We start from the raw sequence: 15,217 nt of genomic DNA on the forward strand, positions 1-15,217 counted from the left end.
TGTGTGCTCAGTGACAGTAGCTCAGGCAGTTACAGGTGATGTACAGGTTTCTATGGGGTAAAATTCTGCCCTGGGTCTAGACTTTCAGGCAACAGGAGCCAGAGCTCCCTCCTACACATTCCATTGTTTAGATGAATGTAGCAGCAATTCATAGTTCAAGGCAGGTCTGGAATACTTTGCTGACTTCATAACAGTTAAATTACTAAACAATTTTGCAGGTTGGCAACCTCTAAAATCTGAATGTGAAGGGGTTGTGGGGACAAGATTAATCCTGAATTAGTCCATCCATCCATTTTCTATACATTACTTTATTCTGTCTTTGTTCTGCCCCAGCTGATTTAAGGCAAAGGTGGTGTAGATCAGTGTGATGAGTATGGACTGGTTTTATTATTCTGTGATTATTTGGACTTGTCGATTTGTGCTTGTGTTTTTGGCTGGGTGCGTTTTTGTGTTTCAGGCTGGGCGGGGCCGGCTGGAGGAGGATGCTCCCACACTCTCACACCTGCAGCCTATCCAGTGCTTAGGCACTGGTTCAAGCTTCGCTGCACCTGTGCTCCAGTGCCAGACAATTATCTACTTTCAGAGTGGTACTTTGGCCACTTTACTCTCTCGTGTTTTCTCTAGTGAGTTTTTGCTTTGTACTTTGTCTCTCGTCTTTTGTTCTCAAGTGATCCTCCATTCAGCTCCAGCGGTCCACTGCCCAGCCTCACCAAGCCAGCCTGCATTCAGCCACACTTAACCCGCCAGCACTCGGCCTCACAAGATGTGGATTCATGAGCACTGACACCGAATTCCCCTCAAGCACGCCTCCACGGAACCCCGGACTCCCCTACCTTGGGGCACCTGGGAATTCCATAGTTCTCCTGGGTGACTTCAACGCTCACATGGGCAATGACGGAGAAACCTAGAGGGGGATGATTGGGAGGAACGACCTGCCCGATCTGAACCCAAGAGGAGTTTTGTTATTGGACTTCTGTGCTAGTCATGGAGTGGCTATAACAAACACCATGTTAGAACATAAAGTAGCTCACAAGTGCGTTTAGTACCAGAGCACCTTAGGCCAAAGGTTGATGATCAGCTTTGTTGTTGTGTCATGAGGCCATCACGCAATCATTCTTTTGCTAAAAAAAAAAAAACAACAAAAAACCCACAAAGAACACACACTTTGTTTCCTTCATTTAGTTAGTTGTTTACCCATGTCTGGAAAAGAATTCTCCACAGCTAATTTCACTTTCTAAATCAAAAGTTATTTGTTTTGAATATCGAGTGTCGTGTCCATGATGTTAAATTGTAATGTTCTCTTTTACAAAAACCTCACAACGTCTGCTCAAACGACAAAAAAGACAAACGAAAAGCAGAAGAAGCACATTTAACATGTAGGCATTTGCCCTTTGCAAGGTTCACTTGAAGAAATATGCAAATGTAACACTGGTAACCTAGTCTTTGTTAATGGTAATTCATTAGCACCTGTACAAATCCTGTACAAATGTGGACTGATATCTTCTTTTTGTTGATTTTGTTTATATTTCTGTTTGCTACTAGTACCGTTAAAGACCATTCAATGTGGTTTTGTATATTGATTACATCCAACAACACACTGGTTGAAGCACTAAAGTTGTCCAGTATTACTTGTAGTATACCTGTACAATATGAAATCAGCCTACTTACCACTTAAAATTATGCTTTATTTGTTCTCTACTCACTTCCCAGACTGTTTAACAGCACCAGAGTTGCAGCTGTAAGAAAAAGGCTGTCTTACTCGCCATAAGAACACATTTAAGTAACACACTGATTTAATACAATATGTGATTGTAATTCTCGTCAGACCTCATTGTGTCCTGATGATGGAGCAGTGATACTCATAAGCCCTGATAAGTGTTATCACGGTCATCAAGTTTTCTCTCTTTCCTGGCTTTGACAACTGCAACTGTTGTGCTTTTAGCCTCAATTAAACATTTAAAAAGGTTGTTTTTTCTAAGATAATAGTTTGCTCTTGTTGGTGAAGTATGCCACTCTGGTGCCAAGAGATGTGTTTGCAGCTGGTCACCTGATGCCAACACCGCCCCTCTTATGTGAACATTCATAGCTTGTTTGAGAAAACCTGTGTTGACTTACCAACTTGATAACCAGCATCATCAGACCACTTTTACAGACTGTGGTTGTTAGGTTTAGTGAAGCCAAGTCATGAAAACATACCCTGGGAATGTTGAACTTGCTTCACAGTACAAGCTCGAGGTGACATGAAAACACAGTAACCAACATAATCCATGTTTACTGGTTTGAGGTTCGTCTTAAAGTTTCCAGCATCTCTGAATGTCCCTCAGCTTTGCAGTTTCCACAAAGCTCTGACCTGTGAGCGTATGATCAATGTTAATAAAAGCATTAGCCACACAACTCACTAACGCCAAAGGATTTTTCTATTGTTGTAGTAACAATACTATGAAAAAGTAGGTAATTCACTGGATCTTCAGTTCCTCAGCTTCTGGAAGTGCATGAAGACTCTTGTGTTCACTCTCGCAGCCAACAGCAGAATGTGTGTTTTGCTCAAAGCTGAGATATTTTAGTGTTAGCAGAAGCAGCTCTAGAAAGTAACTAAACCTGGTGGACTAGCATTAGCTGCTCATTCTTAATTTACCTGCAGGCAGTGAGGAGACACAATTATACCAAGTTTATACTAGATGACTGTTGGATCCTCAGTTGATAAGAAGAGGCTCAGGAGAATTTTTATTTGCTTGTAAAGTTGGGAGGCTCTGTAGTTGAGGAGGGCTGAAGTACAGTGAGGACACCCAGGATCTTTCTACATGGAGTCTCCATGTTCTCCCCGTGCAGCGTGAGTTCTCTCTGGGTTCTCCGGCTTCCTCCCACATAGTAAGAAAAACATGTGGAGGTTAATTGGTGATTCTAAATTGTCCGTAGGTGTGAATGTCTGTCTATAAGTGTAGCCCTGCGATAGACTGGTGACCTGTCCAGGGTGTCCCCTGCCTTCGCCCTAAGTCAGCTGGGATAGACTCCAACCCCCCCGTGACCCTAGTGAGGATTAAGTGGTGTATAGATAATGGATGGATGGAAGTTTGTAAAGAAAACAAACAAATAAACAAACAATAAAAACTGATTCCCACCATATTTGGCCATTTAATGTAAGTTTTCACGTGTATTTCAAACACACATGACATGACATCAACAACCTTTACCTTCTCTGGATTTCTGAGCCACCCAGGCTTTAGGTTTGACAAAGCAAACTACTATTCTTAACTGACTGCCGACGTCACACAAGAACAATGTACCCAGGATGTGTTTTTCAAATTCTTCTCTGTTGTAAGGAACGTAAGAAACACTAACTTGTATGTCCAGTTTCCAAGGGAATTCAAAACCACAATGATAGATTGATGTCAACAGAAACCTCAAGAGCTGTCAAGAAAAATCAATCAGAAAAAGAAACGCTTTTGAAATGTTTCCTCTTCAGCAACATTAGGGTTTCTTTTAAAGTTGTGCCACAAACTTTCATCAACAGTTTCTACTGTAAAAAATGAAGTCCACTACAGTCCACTACAAGTATGAGGGCTGTCTCAAAATTCCACCCCACAACAACACAGACCTTAATATGTCTGTCTTTGCAGCAGAAATGACAAATACGTGATGTTCAAGAACATGTTGAGTACATTTAATAATCTTTAATAATCTGCAAATTCACAATGTCATACTTTGTCCGACCAAAAATGTTTCTGACAAAGCAAAGATATGTTTTTGTTTTGTTTCGATTTTTTATCTTTTATTCTGTGAACATGTGTTACAATTTTGTCTTACATTTTTACTGCATTAGGAAGTCCATAGGCCATGAGATGAAGGCTACACTAAATCTGTTACACCTCCTAAATGGTCACCCAAAGTCAGCATTTAAGGTACATGGTTGCATTAATTCCATCAAAAAAAATAATTTAAAAGAAAGAAAATTAAAATGCTGTCATTGTTGTCAACCAATGCTGGGAACCAAAATATAAACAATAAAACCCTGGATAATTTGCAGAATCAAAGAACTCCTCAAACTTATTAATCAGATGAAAGTTTTTAGGTTTACAAGAGTCTTTGCTTTCATTTAAATGTTTGACATTTCTAGTTCCACATGCACAAAGTCTTAAATGAATTGTTACTCTTTGTTGTTGTCAAAGCATGTCAGACTTGGGTCTTGCAAGCTCTGCCACATAATATACAAATCAGTTGGAAGGAATCTGTGAGCAAGAAGAATTTCGCTAAAATAACAAGGGTCTAATGGGTCGTTATTGGAGGGACTGCGATGTCCAAAAGCCTTCACTCCCATGTGGGATTCAGGACGAAGTCCTGCTTTGTCCACACACATTGCAATGTAAACATCATCCATGGGAAGAAGGGTGATGGACTGGGACATGTTGTATATGACATGAGCTGTGTAGCCAGACAACAGGAAGCCTCCACCACTACAGAAATCAGGATATGACTCTGACTCATACACCTGAACTGGAACATAATATTTACTGTCTGGTGATCGAATGGGCCCAAAATTCACCATCAAATTTCCAGTAAAGAGGTGCCTTTGTCCATCATTGTCCGTCAGGGCTTTTAGATAGTCAATCATGTTGTCTGTGTGAGCAAAAACATCATCATCACCGTTCATCAGGAAGCGAACATGTGGACAGTTTACGTCCATCCATTCCAGGAAGAGAACTTGTTTCAATGTGAGGTTGTAATGTGTGTCAATAAAGTCCCATTGGAGGATGTCATTGTTCTCATGTTGCTCAACTTCAAGGAGGTTGTTGAGTCTCTTTTTCTCAAAACCATCACCTGTCGTTCCTGAGATGAAGATCCTTCGGATCCACACACCATTCTGCAATCTCTCTTTAGCCCAGGTTTTACGCAGCACCTCTCGACGGTTGTAGTTCCCAGGAGAGCTTTTAATGACCAGTAGAAGAAAGACTTCTGCAGATCCTTCAGCTCCTCCACATTTGTCAGGAACATCTAGTATCATGGGAAAATGTCGACAGTGGCGATGGTACAGAAAGTCTTGTATATGACGAGGAAGTGAGTTGAAGCCGGGGACTCTGGCAGCAGATATGTTTTTACGACATTTTGGCCAGGAGTATTTATAAGTAGAACTTGTGGTTGTTGGCTTTGGTTGGATGAGAGACTTTCTCACATCTTCTTGAAGGAGGATGTGTTTGTTTTTGGTCAAATCTCCAGGAAACCAAAGATTAACAACAACAACAAGAACTCCCAACACCAAGAGCCTCGTGATGAAGATTTTCTTCCTTAGAATGCTGCAGTGGCTAAAAGGAAAATAAAAAATGAATTTAATAGCAAAATATTGCAGAATCAAAGATGGAGAATGGACAAACAATACATAAGAGAACAATGAACACCCTGCAGCCCTACAATGTGTCTGTCCTCAAGATGACTCTGACGCCCATTTCAATATAAACAAATAAAAGAGGTGAGAGGACAAACTTCTGGGGGGACCAGTGGACGATAAAAGCGCATCCGATAAATTCATTCTCCCTTCTCTCTCACTTTCTGAGCTTTGTCAGTTAAAAAGTCAGCCATGACATTAGTCCAGGGTCAATATTAAAAAAGCTGTTAAGACTTTCTACTAAAATGTGAGGATGGATACAGTTAAACTCTGAGGAGAAGTCACAAAAGGCAGCCTTTTTGCTCCCTCCAGATGTCCCACGACCATGATAGGTAGACTGCATATGGCGCCCTCAACACCACTGTCTGACCTGTAAGCAAACTGTAGTGGATCCAAATAAACCTTGGCCTCCCCCACAGTTTTTTTTATTTATTTATTTTTTTCCATGATTTTCTCAAAGGTTTTCATAACCAAGGAAGTGACTGCTACAGGACCAAAGTCATTAGGGGATTTCAGTCTCTCAAGCTCCTGGGGACTACAATCACTCAGGACCTGAAGCGAGAGAACATCCGCTGCATCCTCAAAAAGGCACAGCAGAGGATGTACTTCCTGTGACAGCTGAGGAGACACAGTCTGCCACAGGAGCTGTTGATTCAGTTCTACACCGCTGTCATCGAAGCTGTCCTGTGCAGCTTTGTCACTGTGTGGTTTGGAGCAGCCACACTGCAGGAGTGAACAGTCAGAACAGCTGAGAAGATCATTGGAGCCTCCCTGCCCTCCATCCAGGAACTGTACTCCAATAGAACCAGGAAGAGGGCAGGGAACATCATCACAGACCCCACTCATCCTAGTCATAAACTGTTCTCCCTCTTCCCCTCCGGCAGGTGATACAGAGTCCTGCATACTAAAACCATCAGACATAAAAACAGTTTTTATCCCACTGCCATAACTCTACTGAACAGCTGAGCCATTCTCAGCCAAAATTGTTATTTTCACTGATATTTTGCACCAATGTACATGTTTTCTGCTCAGATGTGTAAATTCTTTTATATGTTTATCTTATTTTTTTATTATTATTATTATTATTTATTTTATTTTTATTCTTTTCTTTCTATAGTTATTTTACTTCATTTTTTGTTTTCTATTTTCTATTATTCCTGCTCCTTCCTAGGGGGGCACCAACAGCCGAAACCAAATTCCTTGTATGTTGTGTACATACTTGGCCATTAAAGCTGATTCTGATTCTGAGTAAATAAAGGTACTCTCATTCAGTTATATTTGGGGATTTGTTTTTAACGTCATCTTTGAAATGAGCCTAAAAGGAGGGAATAGACAGCAATCTGTGTGAAGAGCAATTTATCATCAAAGCAGAATCTTGTGTGGTGTAAAACTTAAGTATTCTAACCAGACTTTCAGTCTGACAGTGAATCCTAATAACTCAGATCCCACCCTGACTTTTTCTCTCTCTAGTGTGACAGCAAAAAACATTGACAGTTTCCCATAAAACCACCCACGGTGCAGGTATTGGCAAATAATTTCTTGTTAGGTTTCGTTCTGCGTCACTAATTGTCAGCTTACCTGATCTTGTCCTGTAAGAAAAAAAAAACCTGTTTCTTGTTTTGTGACATTCAGTTTACGATGTGGTACATTCCTGTTGTTCATGTATCTGTGTCTGTTTGGAATTTAGTTCCGTCCCCAGTAGTAGGGCCCTTCTGTACTGTCATTTAACATGAAAAAATATTATTTAAATGTTATTTAATATGATCAAGCTGACTGACAATACAAATACTGTTATCTGCCTTTATGCAAATACGACATTAAGCAGGAACAATGTGTTTTAATAAGCAATGTGACTTTTGACAACCTTTTTTAATTTAAATTTTTTTTGTGAATGGATAAACAAAAGAGAGTAAAGGTTGTCAGCATTAAACTTGTATCCAGCTATCTGCACAAGTAATACATTTGACAGAATTATGGAACAATCAAACTTCATTTCATCTAATTTAATTTAGTAGTAATTACCTGAGCATGTTGGTAGATCTGTACGTTGGTCAGAATCCCTCTGTTCCTCCACAGACAATATGTGCACAGTGACAGTAGTTCGGTTTGTTCCAGGTGATGTACAAACTTCTATGACATCACATTTTGATCCGTATCAACCTATCAGGAAACCTAAGAAAGGGCACTCTGCCAAAACACTGCATAGTTCAGACTGTTTAATGTGGGTTCTGATTACTGCTGCACCTTAATTTATTCATCTTTTATCTGATCACTCAACTTCCTGTTTCCTTTTCCATCGTTGTGAAGTCTCACAGTAAGATGCCCTTGACAAGTTATTCTCTGTGTGAATTCATGATGCAAATAGACACAGTCAGTTAGAGACATTACTTTCACATTTTGCTAATTTACTGAAGTGAGGTCAATCTTTTCTTGTGTTAGAAAAGAATTTGAAGGACATATATGTAATGCACGGTCCTGTCCACTGCCCGGTGTGCATAGCACCCGACCCCAATTTCTAGTCCTTCAGGTAGCAGGCCCACTGTTGCCACTCGGGGCTGGACCCGACCAAGTCCCACAGGGCAAAGCTCGGCCACCAGATGCTCGTAGATGAGCTCACCTCCTCCACCCCCTTTTCTAGGCAAAGTGGCGCCTGAGGTTGGCAAGTTCACCAACTGGTGCGTTGCACTGGTGAGTTCTGCTCAGCACAGTGGCAAACTGTTGAGGAGCAATGCAAGCCATTAAAATGAAAAGGTTTCAGAGTGCACTGATGCCGTAAGTGCACTCTGTGTAAAAGGACCATTAGTCTTATATCAAATTTGGGTAAATTTGTCTAAGCATCAAGTATTATTAGGCAGTGGTGCACATGGTTATTGATGACTGGAGCCTATCCCAGTTGACTTAGGATAAATGCAGGGTAAAAGTTTTACTTGTCTAAGTTATTTTTTTGTCAGAATTTGAACTCAAACTGAAATTATGTTATCTTAATCTTGTCTTCTTTGCTTAGGTCTCTCCTGCTTGTGTTGCTGTAATTCAGTTTGACCACTAAGTGGGGTTAAAGCTCTGTTCTTTGATTTGTTCAGTTCCTGAAGCCTACCTTACATTACAGACACTCACAATGTACAAAGAGTTATTTCCTACTAACTAACTTTAACTGAGACATTTATTTTTTGTGAGAAAGAAAAGTTCAAATCCAAAACAATCTATTTGAAAAATACAGGCTCAAAGGTAATCTTTTTTTTTTTTTTTTAGATATACAACACATGATTGATCTGTTAAGCTGGTCAGTTTATATTTGCATGTTATTTTATTTCTCTCTGTAAGGCCTCACCAGGTGAAGTTTTCAGTTTTTAATCATGTTTTTTTGTCAAAAATGTATAAACTTTTGAAGCAACTCAATCAAGAGCCACTTAAGAGCATTTAAAAAAAAGATTTCTAAGAATTCCTTATAATCAGTGATTTTAAATAAACAGCTCTTGTGCTACGTAATTTTATCTCTTCAGTTCCTGTGTCTGCGAGGACCTCCATCTTTTCAGTTTTAGACAGTGTACCTGGATCAACCAATGTCAAGTCCAGGACCCTGCAGTGATCAAAGACTGATTGTGAGTCTGCTGGCATAACCCCCGCTCCAGACCCTGTTGCTGTGTAAGCTGACGTCACCCCTGCTCCAGCGTCCAGCCTCCAGTGGGGCTTCGCCTTTGCCAACACCAGAATCCTGGCCTTTGAGCCATCTTCTGGAATGGTCCAGCTTATCAGGACCACTTTCAGGCCACCTTCCAGATTGTGTCCATTTGTTTTAGTTATCCGTTTGTTTTAGACTTCTTAGTTTTGATTTGTGTTTTAACTTCCAACTTTTGTCTGTTTCCCTTCTGTTTTGATTGCTGTTATGAGGTTCACTTGTGTCTCGTGAGTCACCGATGTCTTGGCTTCCCAAACAGTCTTTCCCTCTGTATTTGCCAGTTTGTTCTGTTATGTCTCCTGTCTGTGACTGTGCCTGCCTGACCTGCCTGATCTGCTTCTGGTTTGAGATTTTAGATTTTTGTACCATGTTCATTCATCTAATATTTGGCTGCCTGTTTGCTTTCCTCATGTTCCTCATGCCCCTTTGACTTTTTTTCCTTGTTGAATTTTTGCACTTTGATACTTTGGATTTATTTTGGACAACACCACCATCTCCACCCTAAACTTGGGCCGTCTGGTGTGGGTCTAGGAGAGGGGGTGCTGTCACATCCAGCTCCCACTCTTGTGTTTTCTTTTTTACCTGTTTTATTTTTGCAACTTCCTGTTTGTGTCCATATGCACCCTCTGTCTTGTTTCAGGTACCTTGACACTCCCCAGTCTTCGCTTTCCCACCTGTGTGATCACTGCCCAGACATAATGTACTCCACCAGTGTGTCATTGTCTCACCTGCCCCAAATTATATATATATACTCACCCCTTTCCTCATTTTCCTCGCCAGTTCATCTTGTGCCTCTGTGGCCGTGTCCAAGCCTCTTTTTGTGATCCGTAGTGCTTAGTGTGTGTATTTTGACAATGCATGTTTTGACCATCCCATGCATTCTGGATACCTCTGTCTGACTATTAAGCTTCAGTGTACAATGACTTGTTTGGACTTTTACTCCTGTGAAGAGCCATGCATCCTTCGGTCCTACACCTGTTTGTACCCATGTGACAGACATTCATAATCCACAGCCCATTTATAATAAGGTCAGCATAAAAATCAGTTCTCTTTAATTGAGCACCTTGATGCTTTCACATTCCAGTAGCTGTCGGCCTCGGTGGCAAGTTGCATGTTACGAGTGTTATACTCATGGTGAGGAAATGATTACTTTGCTGTTGGTAAAGAAAAAGCATGAATCTATTCATGGATTAAAACTCACCATCAGCCTTGCTGTCAATACACCCTTATTTGTTTAATTTTAAAATTAGTAAAATTAAATTTTCCTGATGACCTACTGACTTGTTGTCTGAGAGACGAATTTTCTGTAAACTAAAATGCTTAGATATTTAAATTTCTGTCACAGGTGTGACAACTTGATCATTAAATAGAGTGTCAAGAATTTGACTGACTGCAGCTGTCAGTTTTAACTGAGTTATTGTCCTTATTGTGAAATACACACAAACTATTTTGGTTATGTTAAGAGTCAAGCAAGAATTTGTCTTACTTCTTGTTAATTGCAGCTGTCAGTGCAATGCAGTGTTGATTTGTTTACCAGAGGAAACAGTTCGCTGGTCTGAATGATGTTTTAGGAAAACACATTCATCAATACTGTTACTGATGTTGGAATTCCTTCATTTTAAATTTTAAAACTGATTAGTTCTTTTTTTCTACAGAAACCTTTGGTTGTTAGGGTGAAAAGAAGGTCATCAGGTCAAGGTGAAGGGTTAGGGTTAGGGAAATCTCCTCTTCTCCAGAGGTGTGAACATCCTCAGAGCTCACAGCTTGTGACTGTTATAAACCCCTTTGGAAGGTAGGAGATGTCCTGTTATCTCCAAGACAGCTTGAAACAGCTTGATTTAAATCAGTAATAATAGATTTTTTTTTTTAAATTACTCCACAACTTGTAAAAAATAATAAATAAAAAGATGACCAACACTTGTATCTGGTTAATAATGTATTTGCAGAAAAGAGATGACAGCATTCATATTGTCAATTAACTTTTTCTAATGCTGACAATCCAGTTAGATAACCAAACTGCTTTTTATCTATTTTGGTCATGAAGACTGAGGAGAAGGGCTGACATTTCAATAAACTTGTTCTTTTGTTGTTGTTGTTGTTTTAAATATTATTCATATTTATGTATTATAAATATATATTATATACAGTACATATTTTATATTTATGTTTTTTTTTCTTTTTGTATATTTGCTTGTTTAGTAATAACTTTTATTTAACATTTTTCATCCCTCTTCTTCCAGTCCAGTAGAATGATACTGATTCCAGTCACACACAGACATGCACTAAAAGAATTCAGCACAACTTAAAACCCCACTAAATGCCACAAAACAAGAAAGGTGGATTTGTTGTTCCCGGAGGGGTTGAAGTTGAATGACAGAGGCCAGCTTCAGGAGGCCCAGACTACATATCACACCCTGCCTTGTCCTTTAAAATTCCTGAACTTTATTAACTATTAATAACTTCATTTCCAGTAACAAATACTAATCTTGATGTGATGAACAGTGAGGGAATCACCAATCAGATCCTTTATATATCATCATGAGGAAGAACTCGATGTCTGTTTCATATTTTATAATAATCTGTCAAATAGCTGTTGAGACATTTCAGATATCTGAACCTTCTGGTGGTGCTGGAAAAAAAAAAAGTCAGGGTGTGACCTGAGTTATTCGAATTCATTCTCAGACTGAATGTCTGAGACCATAGGTTGCATATGTTCCACCCCACAGAGGATTCTGCCCTGAGTGATGAATTGCTTTGGACACAATGTTCTGTTTAGCCCTCCTTTTAGGCTCTTTTCAAATATGCTGTTAAAAAATCCCTCAATTGTACCTAATTGAGAAAGTTTAAAATGTCAGGCACATTTTTTTTAGACATTAGTGATTCTGCTGAATTGTAATATTTCACCGAAGCAGTTTGACACTTTTAGCATCAGATCAAGTTCTAACAATAGGCTTCAGTTAAAGGTCAGATCACAGTTGAGGGGAAACGTTTCCATCATCATGTTTTGCATGTTATTTATTCATGTTCCTGACATATGCTGTAGCTCATGTGTCTGTTGATAACCAGCATTTACTCATATGTCCATTGCAGGAATCAACCTTTTTGTATTAATATGACTAAAACTTCCTTATTATTGGGTCCCTGAGACTTTATTGTACCGATGAAGTGGATAACAAGGTGTACATGAGGAACCTCTGTTGACAAGGTGCCTACAAAAAGAAATCTTATGTTTGCAGTTACTGAATGAGTACATTGTTGTCTATCAGAAGACAACATGAACTAACTGTAACTCTACAACTCTGATGACTGTGTTTGTTGTGCACGTGAACTTCAGCGACTACATAGATGTTCACCAAGGGGACAGAGAGACCTATTAACGGACAAACAGAAGGACAAACAGGCAGACACACGCATGAAAGTATAACCAACAGTAACAAATATGTAACAGAGGAATCATGGGCCTCTCTTGAGGAGTGTAAAGAAATGTGTTGAGAGAGATGTGATGCTCACTCAGCCAGAAACTCAATTTGATGGCTGACTGGGTCCACTTACCGAAGTGTTTTCTATTGCATTATTATTTTTTGATTCAATAAATTGAAACTTGAACTTTAATGTTGACTAAGGGTGACCATGCGCTTTATGAAGTGCAACAGATGCATTTTACCTTTCATGTCATGGCTTAAAGACTTCTTACTGCAATAAAAACAACTACAAACTAGTAAGTAATCTTCACAATAAACTTCTTGCGTCTTTTGTGGAAGGCGTTTCTGATCTGAAAAAATGTGACAGTCATTTTTCCAGAATAAAAAAAAATTGCTAAACACAGTTAACACAGTGCGTTGTGACGTACATCTACCTGAGGGGTATACTTAAGAAGCAAGTTTGACCTATCCAGGTTTCTTTGTGTCAGCCGGTTCAACAACAACTAAAGTCGCAGTCAGATGTTCCAGCTATCATGAAGGTGGTTATCAACTTTCTTTGTCAACTCAGACTTTCTGCCTTCAGACATGCAAATGATGCAAGACAGAAATGCTGGTAGAAAACTGTTAAAAGTGTTAATAAATAATATTTTACCGATCAATGCAGTCGCTTATTTCCAACTGGCAGGTGACAAGTTAAACTTCATATAGTTAAACACGATCTTGTATTGAAGTACATTTAGGTCTGACACTGTCCCATAATGCAGGATATCACTTTAATTTTTGACCAAATCAAAGCAAACTTAATGTTATTGATTGAATATTCTCTGTAATAAATACCAGTAGAATAATCCAGTTTCTAATCTGTGTTCTATCAGCTCCAGTACCAGCAGTGTAAACAGACGACAGCAAATCAGAGCCAGACGTAAAATCTAGGGAGGCACGGTATATCTGCTACCACATCGGTATTGGCTGATATTTTTTCCCATATATCGGTATCGGTCAGATGAGCAAATTTAGCTGATGTGAAAAACTGATGATTGTTTAACATTAGCACCTTTGTTTCCATACAGATGGCGGCGCGCGTAGACGCAGCGGCCCCTTCAGGAGACAGCAAGAGTGAAAGTTTTGAGTATCTTGTCTATCCCAGACGTTCATTCTGCAGAACTTACAGTCAAGAGACTTTGTTGAACATCAGGGCAATGACCGTGGCTAAAATTGCCGTGGCTGGTTGTGATTTGGACGTACGACACCAACATGGAGTCCGATCGGAGACACACACCGGAGGTCATATCGGCAACATGAGCTCAGATCTGTACTCATGATAGGTATTTAACATCATGATCTGTATGCAATGTAAATAAATAAACAAATTTGTCAGTTCTAAAGGTGTTTTGTGGCCTTTACCCTTTTGCTGACAGAAAGATGCCAATCCTGTTTCTGTGTTCCTGAACTGACTTTAACAAGCAGCTCTCGTGTGTGTCTTTGTTCTGCAGTCTTTGGGCCCTGGAGGTCAATGAGATCAGAATGCACAACTCCTGAGGACTGAGCAATATAACTCGATTTGATCAAATGTATTATTAGTCAGTTTAAATATTGATTTTCTGTTTCCAGATGAAATATCTGGTGGTGCCCCAAACAAGTCCAAGTGTTTTCGATGGGGATGTCGTCCTCTTATATGAATACGAAGGATCCTTTTGTAGCAAGTTACACCAGTTTCATCACCCTCAAGTAAAATATAATGTACTGACAGCAATAATACTCTGTGTGTGTGTGTGTGTGTGTGTGTGTGTGTGTGTGTGTGTGTGTGTGTGAGAGAGAGAGAGAGAGAGAGAGAGAGAGAGAGAGAGCAGGATGGAGTAACTTCCAGTTTGATGTGAGCAATGATGAACTCTCCAAGTTCATGTCACTGAATTTTCTTGATGAACACATAAGTCATGTAGGCATCCCAGTCTCAATGAACATGTGCAGCAACACCTATTAATATTAGTTCATGAGTTTAACCAAATTGCCAACAACCAAAACATTAAAACATTTGCTGTATGATTATTTTTGTTTGTTTGTTTTGTTTTGTCTTTTTACTGTTGTGACTGAACAATATTGTTTTGGGTTTTTTCAGCTACTACAAATGTTCTTCTATCCTAGTTTTAGTTATTAGTTCAATATGAGTAAAGTATTATAACTGGGTTAGGGGAAGGATTATTGCTATTATAAGCTATCAATATTTAGGGTCCGAGCACCCAACAGGGTGCGAAGACCCTATTGGAAAGCTCGGATTATTATTATTATTCGTGCCAAAGACACGCGTTTTTGAGGCCCTAAACATACTCGAAAACTCACCAAAATTGCCATGTACATCAGACCCGGTGAAAAATTTTATAATTTGGAAGAACAATACACACCTCAATAGAAAAATTGCTCCACAGCGCCACCTTCTAAATTGTCAAAAGCACATTTGGCCTAGAGCTACGCAATTTTGTAGGCATACAGAGCAGGTCAGGATGAATAAAGTTGTAAAATGCAACACGGCTCAACGGCGCCCCCTACAACATTTCAACAGATTCCCATTGGGGTTATATTTGATTTAAAACTACTACATTTGCTACACATATGTAACAACTTGTGATGCACAAAAAAGTCCATTAGCATGTTTCTGTAAACTCGACAGGAAATCCGCCATGTTGGAAAAACGGCGAGCATTTTTGGCCATTTTCTAAATCGAACTCCTCCTAGGGGGTTCGTCGT

General features: G+C 39.6%; 1 protein-coding gene across 1 annotated transcript; it reads right to left on the reverse strand.

Annotated features, from left to right (window-relative positions):
* Positions 1 to 3,656: 3,656 nt before the first annotated feature.
* Positions 3,657 to 7,457, reverse strand: LOC103375516 (UDP-GlcNAc:betaGal beta-1,3-N-acetylglucosaminyltransferase 3-like). The gene is made up of 2 exons (XM_008305820.1): positions 7,400 to 7,457; positions 3,657 to 5,297 (listed from the first exon to the last, which is right to left on the reverse strand). The coding sequence occupies exons 1-2, from the start codon at positions 7,405 to 7,407 to the stop codon at positions 4,145 to 4,147; spliced, it is 1,161 nt and encodes a 386-aa protein (XP_008304042.1). The 5' UTR covers positions 7,408 to 7,457; the 3' UTR covers positions 3,657 to 4,144.
* Between the last annotated feature and the right edge of the window lie 7,760 nt (positions 7,458 to 15,217).

The sequence above is a fragment of the Stegastes partitus genome, unplaced genomic scaffold (genome assembly GCF_000690725.1).
Source record: "Stegastes partitus isolate 25-593 unplaced genomic scaffold, Stegastes_partitus-1.0.2 Scaffold2643, whole genome shotgun sequence".
Taxonomy (NCBI): domain Eukaryota; kingdom Metazoa; phylum Chordata; class Actinopteri; family Pomacentridae; genus Stegastes; species Stegastes partitus.